Here is a 24,353-nt window from a genome sequence, read left to right on the forward strand (position 1 = left end):
AAGAGAACTACTGGACAAATTCAACCATCTTCTGCAGAGAGAAAAGCTTTCCAAACTTTCCAAAACGGAATCTGTTGCAGCAACAGGAAGTTTCCTGGAACTGATGGGATATTTTAGAGTTTATCTCAAATTACTCTATGATTGCCAAACCTCTGAGTAAATTACTGAAACACTCAGACTCTTTTGTTGGATTCAGTTTTAAAAATCCACAACCAACAATATGGATCTGAACTAAATATGGATGCAAGCAAAGCAGGCTTTGGAGCTGTGTTAGTACAAAAATGTGACAAATTCCAGCCGATCTCTTACATGGTTAAGAAAACAACACCTGAATGGGAAGAATACAGTAGCTATGAGTTTTAAGTGTTCGCTATTGTTAATGCCTTAAAGAAATTCCAGATGTTTTTACTAGGAGTACACATTAAAATTGTAACAAATTGTGCAATAGTATTCCGAAAAGATCATTTATAAGGAGGAGTTGTGACAAAGAACAGGAAGATGAACTTAAGAGTATCCTACACCATTGAACGCTGATCTGTGTAAATGTACTGTTTGGTTTTGTATGTACTTTAATAGCTGGAATCAGGAAATCTAAAGATAAGAATGATAGTTTGCAGCAGTCATGCTCATTGTCAAAGAACGACCTTATGAAAATATTTTGATGAGAGATTAGTTTTTTCAAGTTCAACAGTGGAAGAGGGAGTTTGATTCCACACAGTATGCAGTGTGCAATCATTAAGCTTGTGCATGAGACAGGACATTATACTGTTAAGAGAACAGAAAAAGCAGAAAAACAAAGTTAATATTTATCAGATTTGAGTGACGAGAAAAAGAGTAATATTCAGTTGTGTAAAATGTTTTAAGTGTGAATAAGAAATCAGGGAAGGAAGGAGGTTTCCTTCATCCATTATTCAAAGCAAAGTGGGTGAGCCATTATGTACCTATCGCACGGATCATAATGGACCACTTCAATCGACACAAGGATACAACCACATTCTAAGTGCACTGCCTGATAAAAAGGGAAGCGCACAGAAGTGGAAGAGGAAATAAAACTTCATAGGTTGAGAGGGTATGTGATGTTATTGAAATGATCACAAAGTCAAGTCAAATTTGCAAAGAACTTGCCTTTATGAGCCCATTTATCAGTATAACTTTGACCCCCTGTGACCTGGGAAGTGTGCATTGTGGGAAAGTAAAACCATTGTATCCACTGGGACTGATGACCGTAGATGTTAAGTCCCATAGTGCTCAGAGCCATTGTATCCACTACTGAGGCGGTCAGGCCCACAGCCTGATACCCTGCATACTGGCACTGGGATGGGGTTGACATCTGAGCACGTCCCACACATATTGTACTGGGGACAGATGTAGTAGGGATCTTGCTGGTCATTGGTTTACCTCAACATCACACAGATAGTTTGTAGAGACATGCCGTGTTTGGACGAGTATTGTCCTGTTAAAAAATGGCACTGTAGTACTGCCACATGAGAGGTGAAATGTGAATACACAAGATTTCTGTGAGTCGGTAAGGTACCATTGTGCTGTCAAGAGTTCCCTCAGTCGCTACTATCTGTGACATAAAGTCATAACTGGTAGCTCCCCACATCATGATGCCAGGAGTAAAACCTCTGTGCCTCACAGAAACATAGGAAGAATGAAACCTCTTCCCAGTTCGCTGCCATACTAGCCACTAATGGTCATCGGGGGTGGTGCAGAGCTGCGATTCATCACTGAACACAATGCGACACCATTTATCAGCAGTCTATGCTTCCCGGTCACAGAACCAATTGAAACACAACCATTTATATTGTGGTGTTATGGCATCTAAGTGTGGGCAGTAATTCCTTAGTCTGATCTCTGAACAATGGTGCAGGATGACACAAAATGTTGCAGGAAGCTCATTACTTGTTCTCAGATGACAGATGCAGTTGTGAAGGGGTTACAGTGAGCATGGTCCACAATATGGCAACTCCTCTTCTGTTGATCAGACGTAGTCAACAAGAACCTTGATTATGAGTATGTCTCCACTTACCATCTCATGCAGTCAACATTGGCCAACTGTCACATCCAAATGCCCCACAAATCTGGATGATGCAAGATTCAACCAGCTGGCCAAATGTAGGCCCACAGTGGTTACAAAATCAGCAGAGGTAATTAGTAAGATAGAAGTACAGAAGACTTAATTCGGAATTCCAGTACAAATAATTACATATAGGGAATTGCTTTGTGTCTCAAGAATTGAGGAGTATCACAGGACAAAATGAACTGAACACATTTCAAAAGTGGTAGGATTCTCTGGAACCAATTGTAATATTGTAAGAATTAGTTCAACTTGAGCTACGATCATCACTAAACTTAGTATTGACAACTGTATGAGATGGTACAAAGTGACACTATCAGTTCAGTGTGCCACAAATTTGTCATACCACAGAGATATAGAGAAAACACCCTCTGAACTTATGATAGGAGTAAAGACGCACACAGAGATTGATCTTCCCATCCTGAAACTATTTGAATAAGAAATTATTAATTCATTTGAAGAAAGAAAGGTACAATGAACTGAGGGAAGATTAAGGTGTAAACAGCTTGGCTTTTCAGTTGTACAGGACTATTTCGTAGGTATCAGTGTAGAGCTGACATTTAATAACACTTAACCCTGTTTTCCTCAATGGTCACAGTTTGAGTTGCACTAGGCTTTACAGTCTTCAGAATGATCAGCATCAAGGTTTATCACTACTGAATCATATTCAAGTTAGAGAATAATATGTTAAATTTTATATACCTCATATACTGAGCTGGATGGGTAAGCACTGATCTATTCAAAGTAAAGTCCAACTTTAAATTTAAATCCTGTTCTTATCACTATATAAAATTGCCATTTCACATTATGAACTAACTGGTTAAATTTGGATAAGCCATTTTGTGACAGCGGTGCTAAATATGCGGGTGTATAGAAATTGCTACAAACTGAGTTACAAGCTACAGGCAATCAAGGTATAATTTTAAGATCCAAAGAAGGATCATTACTATCTGCAGTTCTCTCACAATTTCTGGTGCAGATTATGTAGCTTTTTGTATAGTCCCTTCTCCCCCTCTAAGTTCCATTATCCGCACCTCCTTTATGAAACACTGCAAAATCCTGGCTGAAAAATAAAAACAAAGACAACCATTCACTGTATAATGAGGTTGTTGAGCAATAGTGGCACACACAGATAAATAAGTATTCTAATGTTTTTGAATTGATTGTGCCGTCCCCCCCCCCCCCTCTCTCTCTCTCTCTCAATCTCTCTCTCTCTCTCTCTCTCTCTCTCTCTCTCTCTCTCTCTCTCTCCCCCTCCCCCTCCCCCACCCCTCCTTCCCTCCCCTCCCCCCAAAATCCACCTCTTGGTGCCTACAGTGTACAGGAAGTGGCAACCTTTACTCATGACGTGTGTGTTTGCTGATCACCCATGAGTGAAGAAATTAGTTGTCTCCTGTTAATTATAAGAGCACACAAATACAGAAAAAGCACTGACGGTAATCACAGGGGTTATAGATGTCTTGGAGGAGATATGACTAGATGGTTTATGTATCATCTCTTCTTGAGAGGTTTTAGAGTGATGTCTGCTCACATGTAAGATGAATGCTGGGATTATAAAACCAAAATCAAATCAAAGAACAATTTACATACACCATACATAATATTGTGATTGCACATTCTTGCCTGTTTTTGTTTTGCTGCAAACTCTGCTGTTAGCTCAGCAGCACATAAAAAATAAAGACCTTTCAATGAGATGTTGGGGTAGTGGATTGCAGATGTGGATGGGAAGGTGCAACACCACTTCCTCTTTACAAAGATGCAGAGGTAAATTTCTCGTTATTGAAGTGTTTTCAACACACCTTGTGAACCAGTATCGATCTCAGTCCCTCCAAAAGTTTGCCCTTGTTTTCATTGCCTTGAACGCTTGACTTACGAAATTATTCAAATCCTTTTTCCTTCACTCCAGTCACCTCACTTACTTGCAGTGGATAAAACAGTGATAAAACAGTTCAGTTCCTTAGAAACAATCGCTCTAGAAATGCTAACGACACTTGTACTAATGATTCAGGCAGAATATTTTAGTTCTGTCAGCAGATGTTCTGTAAAGGGGGGCACCCAAACACCAAGGTCCCTTTACGCATGTGGGGCATTTTTTTGTGCCTGTGGCAGAAAATGTTACCGCATAAATTACAGGACTTTTCTCTAGTTTTCTTTGTTAAGTAACTGTTTTCATTGTAAAATGTCTTGGAAATGAGATATTGTCAAACAGCTGTTTTTGGGTGACATTTTTCCAATATGGTGGCATGAGCGCAAATGAAAATTTGAAAAGAGCATATTGAAATCTAAAATAATACTAATTTTTAAAACTCGCAGAAAACTTTCCAGTTTTGAACACCAAGTGACTGTACTACACTGTGTGCTGCTGGAGGTGATATGCCCTTGTCTTCTTTAACAAGAATTATTTCAGGTTATTAAAAAAAGTTAAAGCCTTCAGTCCTTCATCAGAAAATATCTTTGGGGTACTTTGGTGTTTATTTTTCTACAAGGGATTGCAATTACCTTCAGCAGGAGAAATATTCAGTATTGTCAATACACACACAAAAGTAGACAACACTAACCTAGCTTTCAAAACTGTTGGTTGCTTCTTCACGTAGGAGAGGAAGATAGAGTGGTAAATGTTAAAAAGGAAGGGCAGATCCCTCTCATCCTGGGAGTCACATTGCCTGTGTTGCAGAATTGTTTAACTTTGCTAAGGTTGTCTCCGTCATCCTCCCTACAAGTGGTCCCTCTCACCCTGGAGTTTCAAGTGAAAAGATCTTCTTTTTTAACTTTCATCAGCCTATCCCTCTCTCTTCCTCCTCGTGGAAGAAACTAATAGTCCTGAGCTGGGATGGTGTAGTGTTCCTTACATATGTTTGTTGATGGTACTAAATATTTTGTCTCCTGAAAGTGAGTACTGGCCATTAATTCTGTTTCATAATCTCATAAACCTCATTCAAAACATGAAAAGTAAAAGATATATAATAATTTTAAAAAAAGGACAGGTAAAGCCAAAATTTTTTTGTTATTTTATGACTAGATCTTTTCATCTTCTGTTCTTAATGTCGTGAACTTTTTGTGCAGGTGTCGTACGTAGTTTTGAAGCCAGATGCTATCAGCAAGGGGAAACCAATAACTGGGAGTGTTGCTCTCAAACATGGAAACAAAGTGGAGCCTCTGTCAGAGCTTCCGAGTAGTGTGCTTGCTGCAGCAGGCAGCGGGGGATCGGGCAGTACCTCTGCAGTGTCGGCGAAGAACTCACTGGTTGTGTCGAGGCCAGTGGCATCAGGTGCAGAGAACACAACAGGGCCATGGCTGTGTTATTCATGTGGAAATGATGGTGACCCTGTAAACTTCGAAACCTACTACCTGTATCGCCGCCATTTACAGGACATTCATATGGAGAAAATTGATGCACGCATTTGTGAACATTGTGGTCACCGTGCGAGCAAGCGGAACTTACTGCTGTACCACCTGTATACAAGGCACAATGTACCCCCACCGCGCAATTGCCAGTTTCCTCGTTGTGACCAGTGTGAATATGTGGCACTCTCAGAAAGCCTGCTGATAAAACATCGCAACAACCACACAAACAACCGTGAATTTGTATGCAAGGTAAATATAGTTCAATCTTATATTTTGATCATAATTATGGGTAGCATGTTGTATTTAAAATAAGGAGAGAGACACAAAAACAATAAATTAAAAACAGATAGGTGTAGAAAGAGACTGGAAGGATACAGAAGGAATTGATTTAGTTTTGAAATAAAAGTAGATTTTTCTTTGTGAAAGGAAAAAAACAACTATGAGAATCTGCAGAGGTTGCAAGATATATGTTTATATAAGTACATATCGAACAGTGTAACATTTTCATGCTTTAGCAGCAAGCATGTAAACAAATGCGGTCCACTCTCTTGCATATGTGTAGTGAAAGAATGATGCCATTGTATGTAACTCATCTCTTGAACTAGAATCATTTAAAGGAGTCTTCCAGATCATGGATGAATTTTAATTCTGTTGTTACTCACTGCACCAACTGCCAAAATTGATGAAATGTAATTATTAATCAACATCCTTCCATTTTGTTTTATTCATACTCTTTTTGTTTTTAATTGTTCCTGTTGTATACATGTAATATTCATTTTCTAAGATGCTAAACTTGCTGCTTTACATTCCTGTTCTTAAATAAATTATCATAATGTACATTTCTAACTTCCTGCATGAATGTGTGTCTTTCTGCTCTTGTATCTATTATTTCATTATATTTGATCACTTTATATTATATATTGTATTGTGGGGGGGGGGGGGGGGGGGGGACCTAGAAAAGAAACAATGGAGAAGCTTCGTCCTGCCATAGCCCTCAGTGATTCACAAGCCCACAACAGGCCACAGCAGTCCACCCACTCCATTGCCGCCCCACATCGAACCCAGGGTTATTGTGCAGTTTGGCCCCCAGTGGACCCCCCTCTCCCAGGAACATCTCATACCAGACGAGTGTAACCCCAAATGTTTGCATCGTAGAGCAATTATGATGTACACGTACTTGGAGATATTGTTTGGGCGGCAATCACCGACATAGTGTAACTGAGGCGGCATAAGGGGGACCAGCCCGCATTTGCTGAGGCAGATGGAGAACCGCCTTAAGAACCATCCAGAGGCTGGCCGGCACACTGGGCCCTGACATTAATCCGCCAGGTGGATTCGTGCTGGGAACCAGCACGCCTTCCCGCTCGGGAAGCAGCATGTTAGACCGTGCTGCTAGCCAAGCAGGCTATATTATATATTGGTTTAAGACCTTAAAATTCAGCAATATTTCTTTATTGTCAGGTAAAATATAGTCGGCTTAATTTTCAGTTCCATTTGGTCGTTGCCAATACATTTTGGATTTGTTTTCTTCTGGGATAATGTGTTGTTCTTTTCAGTAAATTCTACAAATGTGTGTTCCATGGAGTTTGTTGTCATACTCAGTGTAATTCATTGAAGAATCATTCTCTAGTGTTAGACATACTTTTGTATTAGAATCCACTAATGTTACAGTGGGATTTGCTGACATTTGTCCATTTTGTTTCCTCCCTATTGAAATCTCATCAGAATGTGACCATATTGGTATGTAGACTTCAAAGATTTCCATGGAATATCTATTATTCATTTTTAAAACAAGTCAAATCTGGAGTGAAATTTTCACTCTGTGGTGGCGTGTGCACTTATGTGAAACTTCCTGGCAGATTAAAAATGTGTGCCGGATCAAGACTAGAACCCAGGATCCTTTGTCTTTTACAGACAAGTTCACTACCAACTGAGCTGCCCAAGGAAGGCTCATAACCTGTCCTCACATCTCTACTGAAGCTTGGAAGGTAGGAGACAGATACTGGTAGAAGTACAACTGTGCAGATGGTTTGTGAGTAACGCTTGAGTAGCTCAGTTGATGGAGCACATGCGTGCGAAAGGTAATGGTTCCCAAGTTTAAGTCTTGATCCAGCACACAGTTTTAATCTGCCAGGAAGTTTCATATCAGATTCTAGTTTCTTTCAGCAACTGTTCAGTTTCCTTCCCAAATCCTAGCATGTGGTCTTCCCATAATTACCTTGTTGATGTCAAGATCTTAAACTCTTAATCTTCCTTCCTTCTTTTTCATTGGCTCCTCAATTTCAACAATTTGTTGTATCGTAAGTGCATGCATTTATTTCAGACAATCTTTCCCATTTAATCTACTGCTCCCCGTGAGTCTTATAATCCGGGAACTAACTCTCTCTCTGCATTACATGTAATAGTGTTACCGAAGCTAACTGATAATGAAAAATATGATGCAAGAGACTGATGAAGGTGGAAGCAATAAGTTGTAATGTGGCATTGTTCCCTGCAATGGATAATGATATTAGAGAAAGGTTTCAGAGTGCCATAAAAGTGACAGTTAGTATGACCTTATGGATGAAAGAAGTTGCTATTATCAAGAAACATCTGAACATATGCCTCTTCGAGTATTTACAATGCATAGAAAAGACTTTTACACATCACAAATGATGGGACTGATTGGTTACAGCTCCAGGCAACCACGTGCCCCTCCATACCATTTGAGACAGCTGTAAGTGTCAGACTGAAATGCTTGAAAGCCCTTGCTGTGCAACAACTTAATTTTCACTCGTTGTGCAAATAATATTGTGTCAGCCCTAAACCACCTCGGATGGTAGTCTTTTAGAGCTGATTCGTGTGGCAGCTAGTGAATCATACTCTGAGCCATTGCAGACTGCCCAGACTCAAATAGTGTGTACATCTGCCATCTGTAGGACACACATGAAACAAGCATATCTTCATTTACACTTTGAGCAGTGTAATGTTGCCACCTACAACTAAAAACCTTCTTACCATAATTCTTCAATGATGTTTGTTCAGACTGTGCATATAAAAGTCATTGTATTTTGGTGCTATTTTCTTCTAAAAGTGCTTTAGTACAATATGACAGTTAGGAACACTGTCGAACACTAGCTCTTCTTCCCTATCATCCATAGAGCATTTTATTTGGTTAGTGCTACACCTCTAAACTGTGTTTAACTGCTGTGTTCATAAATAAAGTAACGATATGGCATGCTCCTGTAACTGTCGAGACAAACTGAGTTACCAGTTATAGAACTTAATGGTGGTTTTATACAATACCTGGCATCCTCTATGTGAGCCTTAAGATTGATTCACACTGGAACGGGAGGGAGCACCGTTGTTAAATGGAGGTGTGTTTACTCTACGTGGATCATCACCATTACACAGGTATCATTTCACTTTATCTTTCACATCTTCTGTGAGCTTTCACAGAACACAAAGAAATTCTGGTTGTGTGTAAAGGCTGTTAGCGGCACCAAAGTTAGTGTCCAGTTCCTAGCAAATGAGACAGGAACTGAAATCGGGGGTAGCAAAGAAAATCTGAAATGCTTAATTTCATTTTCAAGTGTTCCTTTACAAAGGAAAACCCCAGAGAATTGCTGCAATTTAATCCTCGTTCCCCTAAAAAGATGAATGAAATAAGTATTAGCGTCAGTGGGGTTGAGAAAGTGCTGAAATCGTTAAAATTGAACAAAGCTCCAGGCCCCAATAGAACCCCTGTCAGATTCTATACTGAATTTGTGGCTGAGTTAGCTCCTCTTCTAACTATAATCTGTCATAGATCCCTCAAACAAAAAACCATGCCCAGTTCTTGGAAAGAGGCACAGGTCACACCCATCTACAAGAAGGGTAGTAGAAGTGATCCACAAAACTACCATCCAATATCCTTGACATCGATTTGTTGTAGAATCTTATAACATATTCTGAGCTCAAACATAATGAGGTATCTTGAACAGAATGACCTCAATGCCAACCATCATGGATTTCAAAAACATTGATCATGTGAAATCCAGCTCGCACTTTTCTCACATGATATACTGGAAGATTTAGATCAAGGCAACCAGAAAAGCATTTGACTCAGTACCGCAGCCATGCTTATTATCAAAAGATGATCATATGGGGTATCAAGTGAAATATGTAACTGGATTGGGGACCTTTTGGTAGGGAGGACACAGCATATTGCCTTGGATGAAGTGTCATTGTCAGATGTAGAAGTAACTTAGGTTGTGTCCCAGGGAAGTGTGTTGGGACCCTTGCTTTTCAAATTGTTTATTAATGATCTTGCAGACAATGTTAATAGTAAAAGCAGGCTTTTTGCAGATGATGCAGTTGTCTATAATGAAGTACAATGTGAAAGAAGCTGCATAAATATTCAGTCAGATCTTGATAAGATTTCAGTGTGGTGCAGAGATTGTCAGTTTGTCCAGAAGTGTAAAAATGTGCACTTCACAAAATGAAAAAAACTTAGTATCCTGTGACCATAATACCAATGAGACACTGTTGGAATCAACCAACTCCTACAAATACCTGGGTGTAACACTTTGTAGGGATATGAAACAGAATGACCACTTAGGTTCAGTCATCGGTACATCAGGTAGTGGACTTCAGTTTATTGATAGAATACTAGGGCAGTGCAATCAGTCTACAAAGGACATTGCATACAAATCACTTGTATGACCAGTTGTACAATATTGCTCAAGTGTGTGGGACCGTACCAAATAGGACTAGCAGGGGATATTGATATATGCAGAGAAGGGCAGCACAGATGGTCACAGGTTTGTGTAATCCTTGGGAGAGTGTTGCAAAGATACTGAAGGAACGTAACTGGAATACTCTTGAAGATAGATGTAAACTATCCTGAGAAAGTTTTATTTTTATTTTCATTAACAAAGTTTCAAGAACTGACTTTAAACAATTACTCCAAGAATATATTACAACCCCCTATGTATTGCTCACATGGGGATCGTGAAGATAAGATTAGAATAATTACTGCATGCACAGAGGCATACAGTCAATCATTCTTCCCACACTCCATATGTAAATGGAACAGGAAGAAACCCTAATAACTGGTACAGTGGGATGTATCCTCTGTCATGCTGCTCACAGTGGTTTGCAGAGTATAGATGTAGATGTAGAAATCCAATACTGAGTGGTGAAACTGAGATTATGAGATACCATTGGTGTTACAAAAAGTCGGAAAGTGATATCAGAATTAGGGGAGCTACTAATGATCGTAGAGTTTATTAATGGCTAAATCAAAATTTATAACTTGAGCCATTTGTTAAGAACATGTGAAGAGAATGAAGGTTAACTGCTAGTGGAAACAATACTTGGATAGAAATGTGCACAGGAGAAGATCAATAGGGTGACCCAGAAAAAGTTGGCTGGACCAGGTTAAGGAATATCTGAAGAATGGAAGGGAAAACTGGGAAACAAGGCAAGAAGTAGAGGGCGACCCTAAAGTCTCTTAACATTTGAAAATGCACGGATTCTTGGAATAATGGTGGTAGAGAGGTCAAAGTTGATACACATGCTTGAAATGACAAGGGGTTTTATTGAAACCAAAAACAAGTGCAGAAATTGGCAAACAGATGGAACTGCAAGATGTCAGTAACACCACATGAGAACGTATATAAAAAGTGTTGTAGTGAAGAAGGGAGACAGATCATCCGCAGCCTGGCTGATAAACACCTGCTGGAAGCTAAGACTTTTTCGCAAAATGGCACTCCACTCCATATTGCTACATGTGTGAAAGTCCCTAGACCTCAGTCTGTGTGATTATTGGTTGTGCAGTTGCCTGAAGTCTCAAGTCTACTGCATTCATCTGATCTCTCATCAGGGATTCTAAAAGACAATATCCAACAGTAATTTTCTTCTTACATACTAATAAGCGGTACAGTGCTGTTCACAACATTGTCCCTGAACTATAGGTATTGTTGATGAATGATGGCCAACACGTTGAGTGTTTGTTATGAAGTACATCGTCTTTTCTAAAAATCAATTATTATGCTAATTATTGTTTGTGTATCATATAAAGTGCCATCTGTTGGTCATTTTGTGCACTTTCTGTGGTTTCAGTAAAACCCCATATCATTTCAAACATGTTTTTCAGTTTATATCTCTCTGCTTACTTTAATCTGTGAAATATGAATTTTCAAATGTTAACAGACTTTTGTGTCACCCTGTACATCAAGATAGAGCAACATGGAGACAAGTTGTTCATAAACACCATACCCAGCTCACAGGAAGGATACAAAGATGATGATGTTCTTAGCAAAGGATGTAGAGTAAATTTTCCACATTGCTGATAATTGAAAGAATAGGAAAATGGTCTTCCGAGTATTTCAGAACATCAACATATATTTTATCAAGAAAATATATGGATGTGAAACTGTCAGGCAGTATTTAGAATGCAATACATAATGCCATTACTTCATCCTCTGTGTCTTGTTCCCCACATGAGTTTAAAAACTTTCCTCACTAGTATCCTTCGTGGTGCTGTCCAGTTCTGTTGCATTCCATCCCAGTGATGGTCCATGTGAATGCACACATTTGTAATGCATTGTGGAATGTTTTGACAAATCATTATGTGACACACATGTGAATGTAACTTTAGTCTTTCTCAGTTGAGAGTTATTCTGTCATCTCAAGACATGTTTTGTAGACTTGATGTGGATTTTAGAGAAAAAGTGTGAAATTTTAACAGTATGCTTGAAAAAAGTGTGCCAAGAGGAATACGGTATATACATATGGATTTGGCACGATATGCAGATACCAGTTCTTCATATTTTTAGCAAAATTATTTTTATGCTGGTTTTTAAATGTCACCATTTTGAATAGGTGAAATGAATGTTACAGATTTTATATACTTATATGTTTGAACATGGGTACCTTGTTTCAATAAAAGTGCTAAAGAATAAAAAAAAATATAATATGTTTTATTAGAATGTATTTGAAAATTTGCTTCTACAAAGAAATATCAGATAAGAAAATAGATGAACTTCTCACTGTATTAATTCGATGAACCATTTCTCGATTCTAGAATCAGAAATTCTTGCTGTGACAAAGCAAATCTTCAAAATAGTCCAACTGAGTTGTATTATGGAAGTAACCAGAATTCTTTGCTGTGAAAATAGCAAGCCCTGAGTGCTCTTATAGAAGTATGGTTTATGTCTGTATCCACAAAAGCTGTTCAAATTGGATGTCCCTCTGTTAAGTACTTATGAAGTTATAAGGTAACCCCCCCCCCCTCAAAGTTGAGAAAATAATACAATATGTTGTCAATGTTCTCAATATGGTTCTTGGATTTATTTGAATCCAACCTAGTGAATGACCTTGACAACAAAAAGTGAGTCTACAGTCGTAGGAGTGGATTTTCCACCCCTGTGCATCTTCCCTATTATACAGTAGGTTTTGTCAGACAACCAAGATTAGATACATGAGGTTTAGACTATATTGCAGTAATTAATAAATAATGTAATAGGTTAAATAAAATGAATGAAAATTCAGTGGAAACAAAATAAAAAAGAATGTAGTCAACACAGTGGGGAAGTTACGTTGAATAATGTGTATTGCTCATTTATAACACTAACAGAACTATGATAGCTTCACATAAAGTGAGGCTGTCATCAACCCAAAGTCTGTTTTGATCACAACAGAGCTTAAGTAGGTACACACCTGTTGGAGGTGGTGTGCCTTTGCCTTTTTATGACCCAGCCAGTTATAGGGAGACCTAGCTGGGCATTTTTCACATCAGTGAATATTGCCAGGGGGCCTTACATAAAATTCTGGCTATGCAATAATATCAAATTCATCAGAAATGTACTTCATTGTATGCCAAACTTCATCACGAAATAGACTAAAACTAGTGCAAAATTAAAGTCTCGCAGTCAAAAACATTCAATGCTCAAAAGCGCCATGGAAATGCCGTAAGTCCACACACACTAATCAAAATTCTATCACCCGTAAAAGCATTGAAACAGTGTGACTGCACTGCCGCTTAGAAAGTAAGTTCAGCTCTTGCTGAAAACTACTCAGACTCACCAACCACTGTTCACAGGAAACTGCTTACTCCAAATAATGACTACAAGGCGCAGCAGTGCTGCTTATTTAAAAACTTGAAAAAAGCAAACAATGCTAGTCATGTAAAAACTTGTTCAGAATTATATTTAAATAATCATAACTGAAAATATATTGCTTTTCTTAACACTAAAAATTTTCCAATAAAACATTATTGCATACATATTGCACTAAATATGAATGAAAACAAGAAAATACAACTAAATATTTATCTAAAAACAAAGATGATGAGACTTACCAAACAAAAGCGCTGGCAGGTCGATAGACACACAAACATACACACAAAATTCTAGCTTTCGCAACCAACGGTTGCTTCGTCAGGAAAGAGGGAAGGAGAGGGAAAGACGAAAGGATGTGGGTTTTAAGGGAGAGGGTAAGGAGTCATTCCAATCCCGGGAGCGGAAAGGCTTACCTTAAGGGGAAAAAAGGACGGGTATACACTCGCGCGAGCGCACACACACACATACCCATCCGCACATACACAGACACAAATGTCAATTAAAAAAAGAGTTCATACAACATCATGTAATGCTGCATTAAACTTGTCGTTGAGCTACACAATTTGATATACTCATTATTACGTCAACAATGTAAGAAAAGACACAGTACTGCTTACCATAAAGAAGACATGGAAAGTTGCAGACAGGCACAATTAATGCCGGCTCGAGATGCTGGAGTTGGCGGTGATGTGTGCGTGAGTTGTTCTTGCTTGTGTCTGTGAATGATGTGTATCACTCTTTTACTGATGAAGACTGTGGCCATAAGGTGTAAGTAAGTGTCTTTTTTAATTGTGCCTATCTGCAATGTGATGTGTTTTCTTTATGGTAAGTAGCAATCTGTCTTTTCCTACATTGTTGATATGTCCTACCTGGATTTTACATTGTTTCATTACTAAGTCAATTTAATTCAACTTTAATATTTTTCCATGTAATATTTGAGAGTGACATTTCACAGTTACAAAGTGACACTTTTGCCAGTTTACTATGCGTCTATAGCCTCATTCAAGGGTTTCCATCCACTACCTGTGGCCACCCTAATAAACCTCAATCATTCTGCTTTGCTTCACTCCACCCTGTTGCCTGGTCAAGCCGATAACCAGGAGGGTTTGTAAACTAACAAAGTAAAGGGAAGGGAAGTGGAATGAGTAGTTCAGAATAACTTGCAATGAAAAACTGTTCTTATGAGATGTACAGCAGACCGACCATTAAAATAAATATTAAAATCAGTGCACAAGGTAGTGTATTCGTTGTGCTTGAGTCATTTGTAAAAACAGTGCCCCTGAAAGGTGGGAACCTCAGTTCAAATCCTGGTGTGCCATCCAGGTTCAGCTTGTCACCGTTGTCATGTTATAGTTATGGAAGGTTCAGATAAATTAATAACTTGATTGGGATGACACTGACTTTGAAGGCAGATATGTAGTGTCCCAGTCTAGCCCACAACAAATGTCATTGTGTCTACTTTAAAATGAAACGATGGTTCACAGGAAATAGTACTCCAGCCTTTCATATTACGGGTTAACTGGCCATGTACGAGACTTCTTTCTGTGTCATACTGATATAATGAATGGTGTGGCTAATTTTATCATCTTGTATTATGTTAATGATGGTGGTTGTTGTTGATGCCATTGCAGTGTTCAGTTCAGCGACTGATTTGATGCACCTCTCAAAGATAGTTTATCCTGTGCTGGTGTCTTCATCCCTGCGTAATAACTGCCAGTAGAACCTGATTACTGTTTCAAGCCTTGGTCTCCCCGCACAATTTTCACCCTCTACGCTTCCCTTCATTGCCAAAATATTAAAGGTAGATGATGACTTTTTGAGCTGTGATTGAATGCTTTTGATAAATTTTATAAGGAAACAAATATAACAGAGGTTGTTCACAGCACATCCAGTTGTAGATACCTCACAACCCCCTTCGCACATGCTCCTGAGCAATAAATACTTTCATTCTAAATAAATAACTGCTGCAGAACAGTTGCCTGTAAGCTATTAAGAAACGAAAATAAGCAAAAAAGGAAGCAAAAGAGGGAGGATATGCATAATTAGGTGAGTTGTATTACCTTAATATGACAAGTTTGAGTTTCTGTAACACAATGCTGCGATTAGCACAGTCAGTTTTGTATACGGATCAATCCAAGTGAAGTGATCCAATAAAAATATAGTTGGTTGCTTGACCATTTTTAAATATTTTGTTTTTTTTTTAAATATGTGATCAGCCTATAGTTGAGAAGTTCAAAACAGTTTTTTAAATTACCTTGCACCATTGCTGAACGGGGCCCATTTTTACTCATAAGTGCACAATTCTCTCTTAGTTTGGAGACATTAGTGTTAATTTGAATACCTGTGCACTTGGTTACATTACAGCATTGCAGTTGACATAATTGTTTTTAGAAAAGTCTCCTCTACAACATTGTTTATTACCCAAAACACCCTAAATTCGAAAATAACCAGTTAAAATGACCTCCAAATTTTGTTATTGAAAATTTAGAACATCCACTTTTTAGACCCAAACTAAGGAGTGATTTATCAGAGTATTTTTTTTCTCTTGTTAGATATTATAAACTGCTAACCATATATAGAGCAAGAGCAATGACAAATGCTTCCATATTTTTTTATAATTTTTTGAAATTTGAAAATCTTTATTTTTTTGTAAAGTTTCGAGCTAGTTACCTCTGGTGGGACTGAATATAAAAATTTGATTTTTGCACATTTTGTACACCTGTAAAAATTTCAGAATTGATATTTGACTGTGGACAAAGCTATGAATTTTTGAAAATGAGGAAATAATTCACATTACATTACAATTGATCTTATGGCTGTTGCTTAGTTCATGTGTGATATTGGCTACAGGTAATCAGTCATTACTGAAGTTAAGGTACTGAATTATATGCAAATACAAAATAAATATTTCCAGTTAACGTACTTTTGAGATGTGGTGCTTCCTAGTCCTAGTGGTGATTGTTAATAACACTAATTTCTTCAGACAGGTTTTGTGATGTAGAATAAGACCACCGAGTTGCTGTGGGAAGTTCAAGCACTAAAAGCATACTGAATATGTTTTTTGTTAGTATCCACTGTCACTAACTAGTAGATTTCTTGAGTGATGTTCTTGAGCCAGAAAACTGGCAAAAATGCACAAAAACGTGATTGTTTTCCAAACTTATTCTTTCAAACTGTGCAAACCATCATACGCACATGCCACTATGTCCCTCAGTGTTAAAGACAGAGACGTAATTTTACTGACACAATGATCCTTGTAAATTTCGGTTTCTGACCTTGCAAATTATAGCACTAAGTTTTCTGCAATACCAAGGAATTTGTGGATTTGCCTTGTTCCTTTTATTGCTGTGCAGGTTTCAAATCCGGTTTGAAGAGTTGTTTTGATCTGAAGAACAATCTCTTCTTTCTTGTTGATGAGAAACAGGTGATGCCTTTAATTGTATCCTATATATTGTAAGAATTTGGTCTGTGGTCATTCTTTGTAGGCTGGCTTTACTAACTTGACATTTTATTGTACTTCCTATTCCATAGCATGTGTTTTACGACGGCAAGAGGCAAGAAAGTGCCATTTGACTATCATTTTTGTCTGAAAAGTGTATCAGCTTCTCAACTTTCGGCAACTTTTCTTTTATGTAGTTTGTTACATACATTTGAAATGCGTCGATAACTAAAGTGTTGTGCTCAAGGTAATCACTTGGAATGCAAATCGAAGAACTGTAACTTCATCATTCTCATTTTTGAAATACGGAACAAATGGATGCACTGTTGCCTGGTCATTGACCCAGTGGTATCCTTATATTTCATCCTGAACCACAAATGTACTGTTTTCTGCAAAATCAGCTAGGAATATGCATTCAGTTTCATAAAGTTGTACTTTTTTATCCTTCAAAAGTCAGCAGCTCGTGGTCATGCGGTAGCGTTCTCGCTTCCTGCGCCCGGGTTCCCGGGTTCGATTCCTAGCGGGGTCAGGGATTTTCTCTGCCTCGTGATGACTGGGTGTTGTTTGATGTCCTTAGGTTAGTTAGGTTTAACTAGTTCTAAGTTCTAGGGGACTGATGACCATAGATGTTAAGTCCCATAGTGCTCAGAGCCATTTGAACCATTTTTATCCTTCAAAAACTTGCTTCGATTATAGATACATAGTGGTGACTTTTAAGATTTTCTTAGTTATCAATTAAAGATTCAAAGTACTCTTCCTGAGATTTAACCAATATTTTCATTTGAGCCCTGTTGGTTATGACCCACTGTTTGAAGGTAAAACTGACAGGAATTTATCCTCAAATTTGTTAAATAGTTGGAGAGTGGTTTCTTTACCAGAGCATTTATCACACAAACTCATCATCCATTCATAATTGTTAGTGTCACAGACCATTAAATCTCGTAACTCTGTGTAATTAACATCACTGAGGTTTGCTCTTGCAGTCATCGGTTTGACATGTTGATGATACGAACAAAAACATACAGTGTGTATTCCTGATGAGCTGGTAAAAATACACCACTTAGGGCAAAGGCCACAAAATTTTTACAGTACAATTTTGCATTGGTTACTTTAGCTTCCTTTATAACAACTCTTTTCCTATCTTTGGTACGACCCATTCTACTGTTTTCATTGTCTTCAAAAAACTGCTGGATCTTTTAAGTTGTTCTTCACTTATACCTAGTCCTTTCTTATTTCCTAAAACTGATAGTATGCCTTGCTCTTTCACTGATTTTCGGGTTAGTCTGACCATCTGATCAGAAATGTTGAACTCGTGAACTGTTTTTTCTCTTGATCATGAGTCAGGGAGCAGACTTGAAATTTTAACTCTTTCCTCTCTAGGTGTCACTGGGCACTGGCTTTCTAATTTTTTGATTAAGCTCAAATACTCAGTGTTGGATGATTGGTATCTGCATTATTAAACCATGATTCTAAGTCTTTTCTAATTTTGTATGAAATTCATTGTATCTTGCTTTCAATAGCAGCTTTTCCTTTTCTGCTACTCAGTTTTCTTCATTTTGAAGCAGGAGATACCTCTAAATTAGAAAAGTAAAATACAATTTACTAATAGCTTTCTCTGTGGGAATATAAATGTCATTAACAAGGTTTCATGATTCTGGCAGAATATATTTTTTCTCATGACACCCACAAAGTGATGATACAGAACAACTTACATCTACATCTACATGGTTACTCTGCAATTAAGTGCCTGGCAGAGGGTTCATCGAACCATTTTCATACTACTACTCTACCATTCCACTCTCGAATGGCATGTGGCGAAAAGGAACACCTATATCTTTCTGTTCGAGCTCTGATTTCTCTTATTTTATTACGATAATCATATCTCCCTACGTAGGTGGGTGTCAACAAAATATTTTCGCATTCAGAAGAGAAAGTTGGTGATTGAAATTTCGTAAATAGATCTCGCCGCAAAGAAAACTGCCTTTGTTTCAGTAACTGCCACCCCAACTCGTGTATCATATCAGTGACACTCTCACCCTTATTGTGCGATAACACAAAACGAGCTGCCCTTCTTTGCACTTTTTTGATGTCCTCCATAAATCTCAACTGGTAAGGATCCCACACTGCGCAGCAATATTCCAGCAGAGGACGGACAAGTGTAATGTAGGCTGTCTCTTTAGTGGGTTTGTTGCATTTTCTAAGTGTTTTGCCAATAAAGCGGAGTCTTTGTTTCGCTTTCCCCACAATGTGGTCTTTCCAATTTAAGTTGCTCGTAATTGTAATTTCTAGGTATTTAGTCGAATTGACAGCTCTTAGTTTTGTGTGATTTATCGTATACCCAAAATTTATCGGATTTATTTTAGCACCCATGTGGATGACCTCGCACTTTTCTTTGTTTAGTGCCAATTGCCACTTTTCGCACAATACAGAAATTCTCTCTAGATCATTTTGTGATTAGAATTGATAGTCAGATGATTTTACTAGACGGTAAATTACAGTGTCGTCTGCAAATGATCTAAGGGGGCTGCACAGATTATCACCTAGTTCATTTATGTAAATCAGGAACAGGAGAGGGCTTATGACACTACCTTGCAGAATGTCAGATATCACTTCTGTTCTACTTGATGATTTACCGTCCATCACTACGAACCGTGACCGCTCCGAGAGGAAATCACGAATCCAGTCACACAACTGAGATGATACTCCATATGCACAGAATTTGATTAATAGTCGCTTGTGAGGAACGGTATCAAAAGCTTTCTGGAAATCTAGGAATATGGAATCGGTCTGAGATCCCTTGTCGACAGCACTCATTACTTCATGGGAATAAAGAGTTGCACAAGAATGATATTTTCTGAATCCGTGTTGGAGTCATTTTCTTCAAGGTGATTCATAATGTTCGAGTACAATATATGCTCCAAAATCCTACTGCAAATTGAGGTCAGTGATATGGGTCTGTAATTCAGTGGGTTACTCCTATTTCCTTTCTTGAATATTGGTGTGACCTGTGCTACTTTCCAATCTTTAGGAAATGCGCTTTCATCTAGTGAGTGGTTGTATATGATTGCTAAGAAAGGCGTTATTGTGTCTGCATACTCTGAAAGGAACCTGATTGGTATAACATCTCGACCGGAAGACTTGACTTTCTTAAGTGATTTGTTTCACAACACCTAAGATGTCAACCCCCCCCCCCCCCCCCCCCCCCCCCCCCCCAATGAACCATGGACCTTGCCGTTGGTGGGGAGGCTTGCGTGCCTCAGCGATACAGATAGCCGTACCGTAGGTGCAACCACAACGGAGGGGTATCTGTTGAGGGGCATGCCAAACGTGTGGTTCCTGAAGAGGGGCAGCAGCCTTTTCAGTAGTTGCAGGCACAACAGTCTGGATGATTGACTGATCTGGCTTTGTAACACTAACCAAAACGGCCTTGCTGTGCTGGTACTGTGAACGGCTGAAAGCAAGGGGAAACTACAGCTGTAATTTTTCCCGAGGGCATGCAGCTTTACTGTATGATTAAATGATGATGGCTTCATCATGGGTAAAATATTCTGGAGGTAAAGTAGTCTTCCATTCGGATCTCCGGGTGGGGACTACTTAGGAGGACGTTGTTATAAGGAGAAAGAAAACTGGCATTCTATGTATCGGAGCGTGGAATGTCGGAGCCCTTAATCGAGAAGGTAGGTTAGAAAATTTAAAAAGGGAAATGGATAGGTTAAAGTTAGATATAGTGGGAATTAGTGAAGTTCGGTGGCAGGAGGAACAAGACTTCTGGTCAGGTGAATACAGGGTTATAAATACAAAATCAAATAGGGGTAATGCAGGAGTAGGTTTAATAATGAAAAGGAAAATAAGAATGTGGGTAAGCTACTACAAACAGCATAGTGAACTCATTATTGTGGCCAAGATAGATACGAAGCCCACGCCTACTACAGTAGTACAAGTTTATATGCCAACTAGCTCCGCAGATGACGAAGAGATTGATGAAATGTATTATGAGATAAAAGAAATTATTCAGATATTGAAGGGAGATGAAAATTTAATAGTCATGGGTCACTGGAACTCGGTAGTAGTAAAAGGAAGTCAAGGAAACATAGTAGGTGAATATGGAATAGGAGTAAGGAATGAAAGAGGAAGCCGCCTGGTAGAATTTTGCACAGAGCATAATTTAATCATAGCTCACATTTGGTTCAAGAATCATAACAGAAGGTTGTATACATGGAAGAAGCCTGGAGATACTGGAAAGTCTCAGATAGATTATATAATTGTAAGACAAAGATTCAGGAACCAGGTTTTAAATTGTAAGACATTTCCAGGGGCAGATGTGGACTCTGAGCACAATCTATTGGTTATTAACTGTAGGTTATGAACTGTAGTTTAAAACTGAAGAAACTGCAAAAAGCAGGAATTTGAGGAGATGGAACCTGGATAAACTGAAAGAACCAGAGGTTGTAGAGAGCTTCAGGGAGAGTATTAGGGAATGATTGGCAGGAATGGGGGAAAGAAATACAGTAGAAGAAGAATGGTTAGCTTTGAGAGATGAAATAATGAAGGCAGCAGAGGATCAAGTAGGTAAAAAGACGAGGTCTAGTAGAAATCCTTTTGTAACAGAAGAAATATTGAATTTAATTGATAAAAGGAGAAAATGTAAAAATGCAGTGAATGAAGCAGGCAAAAAGGTATACAAACGTCTCAAAAACGAGACGACAGGAAGTGCAAAATGGCTAAGCAGGGATGGGTAAAGGACAAATGTAAGGATGTAGATTTGCATACCACTAGGGGTAAGATAGATACTGCCTACAGGAAAATTAAAGAGACCTTGGGAGAAAATAGAACCACTTGCATTAATATCAAGAGCTCAGATTGAAACCCAGTTCTAAGCAAAGAAAGGAAAGCAGAAAGGTGGAAGGAGTATATATGGGGTCTATACAGGGGCGATGATCTTGAAGACAATGTTATGGAAATGGAAGAGGAGGTAGATGAAGATGAAATGGGAGATACGATACTACGTGAAGAGTTTGACAGAGCACTGAAAGACCTAAGTCGAAACAAGGCCCCGGGAGTAGACAATATTCCATTAGAACTACTGACAGCCTTGGGAGAGCCAGCCCTGACAAAACTCTACTATCTGGTGAGCAAGATGTATGAGACAGGCGAAATACCCTCAGACTTCGAGAAGAATATAATAATTCCAATTCCAAAGAAAGGAGGCGTTGACAGATGTGAAAATTACCGAACTATCAGTTTAATACGTCACAGCTGCAAAATACTAACGGGAATTCTTTACAGACGAATGGAAAAACTGGTAGAAGCCAGCCTCTGGGCAGATCAGTTTGGATTCTGTAGAAATGTTGGAACACGTGAAGCAATATTGACCCTACGACTTATCTTACAAAATAGATTAAGGAAAGGCAAACCTACGTTTCTAGCATTTGTAGACTTAGGCTTTTGACAACGTTGACTGTAATATTCTTTTTCAAATTCTAAAGGTGGCAGGGGTAAAATACAGGGAGCTAAAGACTACTTACAATTTGTACAGAAACCAGATGGCAGTTATGAGTCGAGGGGCATGAAAGGGAAGCAGTGGTTGGGAAGGAAGAGTGAGACGGGGTTGCAGCCTATCCCCGATGTTATTCAATCTGTATATTGAGAAAGCAGTAAAGGAAACAAAAGAAAAATTCGGAGTAGGATTTAAAATCCATGGAGAAGAAATAAAAACTTTGAGGTTCGCCGATGACATTGTAATTCTGTCAGAGACAGCAAAGGAACTGGAAGAGAAGCTGAACGGAATGGACAGTGTCTTGAAATGAGGATATAAGATGAACATCAACAAAAGCAAAACGAGGATAATGGAATGTAGTTGAATTAAATCGGGTGATGCTGCAGGAATTAGATTAGGAAATGAGACGCTTAAAGTAGTAAATGAGTTTTGCTATTTGGGGAGCAAAATAACAGATGATGGTCGAAGTAGAGAGGATATAAAATGTAGACTGGCAATGGCAAGGAAAGCGTTTCTGAAGAAGAGAAATTTGTTAACATCGAGTATTGCTTTAAGTGTCAGGAAGTCGTTTCTGAAAGTATTTGTATGGAGTGTAGCCATGTATGGAAGTGAAACATGGACAATAATTAGTTTAGACAAGCAGAAAATAGAAGATTTCGAAATGTGATGCTACAGAAGAATGCTGAAGATTAGATGGGAAGATCCCTTAACTAATGATGAGGTATTGAATAGAATTGGGGAGAAGAGGAGTTTGTGCCACAACTTGACTAGAAGAAGGGATCAGTTGGTAGGACATGTTCTGAAACATCAAGGGATCACCAATTTAGTATTGGAGGGCACCGTGGAGGGTAAAAATCATAGAGAGAGACCAAGAGATGAATACACTAAACAGATCCAGAAGGATGTAGGTTGCAGTAGGTACTGGGAGATGAAGAAGCTTGCACAGGATAGAGTAGCATGGAGAGAGCTGCATCAAACCAGTCTCTGTACTTAAGACCACAACAAGAACAACAACAGCAACAAGATATTTACTTTTATGTCATTCATGCCAACAGCTGTTCTGGTTTTGAATTCTGGAGTATTTATTTCGCCTTCTTTCGTGAAGGAATTATGGAAATCTGTATTTAGTAGCTCCACTTTAGTGGCACCATCATCGGTAACATTTCCATCACTGTCGCGCAGTGACAGTATTGACTGTTTATTTGCCACTGGTGTACTTTACATATGACCAGAATCTCTTTGGGTTTTCTACCATATTTTGAGACAATGTTTCATTGTGGAAACTATTAAAAGCATTTCGCATTGACGTCCGCACTAAATTTCGAGCTTCTGTGAAACTTAGCCAGTCTTGGGGATTTTGTGTTCTTTTGAATTTGGAATGCTTTTTTCGTTGCTCCCACAGCAGTGTTCTGATCTGTTTTGTGTACTATGGTGGATCAGTCCCGTCTTTTATTAACTTATGCGGTATGAATCTATGTATTGCTGTCGATTCTGTATCTTTGAATTTGAGCCATATCTTGTCTACACTTACATAATTAGCTTGGAAGGAATGGAGGCTAGGAAGGAATGAAGACTCTCTTAGGAAGGCATGAAGCGAATTTTCATCTGCTGTTTTAGATAGATATATTTTGCGTTTATTTTTAGCGGTTTTAGTCGATATGGTTTTGAGCCTTGCTACAATGACCTTGTGTTCACTAATCCCTGTATCTGCCATGACGCTCTCTATTAGATCAGGATTATTTGTGGCTAAGAGGTCAAGTGTGTTTTTGCAATCATTTACAATTTGTGTGGGCTCAAAGTAATTCTCAGAGAAAGCATTTAGTACAATTTCAGAAGATGTTTTCTGTCTACCATCAACTTTGAACATGTATTTTCGCCAACAAATCGAGGGTAGATTGAAGTTCCACC

The 24,353-nt window shown here is 38.6% G+C and overlaps 1 protein-coding gene across 2 annotated transcripts in view; it reads left to right on the forward strand.

The window, feature by feature from the left end:
• LOC124804980 overlaps window positions 1-24,353 on the forward strand; it is a 101,191-nt gene that overhangs the window by 69,667 nt on the left and 7,171 nt on the right. For both annotated transcript variants that reach the window (XM_047265371.1, XM_047265370.1), the window contains exon 7: window positions 5,144-5,674. In XM_047265371.1, coding sequence (XP_047121327.1) covers window positions 5,144-5,674 — 531 coding nt within the window. The remainder of the gene's footprint in view (window positions 1-5,143; window positions 5,675-24,353) is intronic.

Source organism: Schistocerca piceifrons, chromosome 7 (genome assembly GCF_021461385.2).
Source record: "Schistocerca piceifrons isolate TAMUIC-IGC-003096 chromosome 7, iqSchPice1.1, whole genome shotgun sequence".
NCBI classification, from domain to species: Eukaryota; Metazoa; Arthropoda; class Insecta; order Orthoptera; family Acrididae; genus Schistocerca; species Schistocerca piceifrons.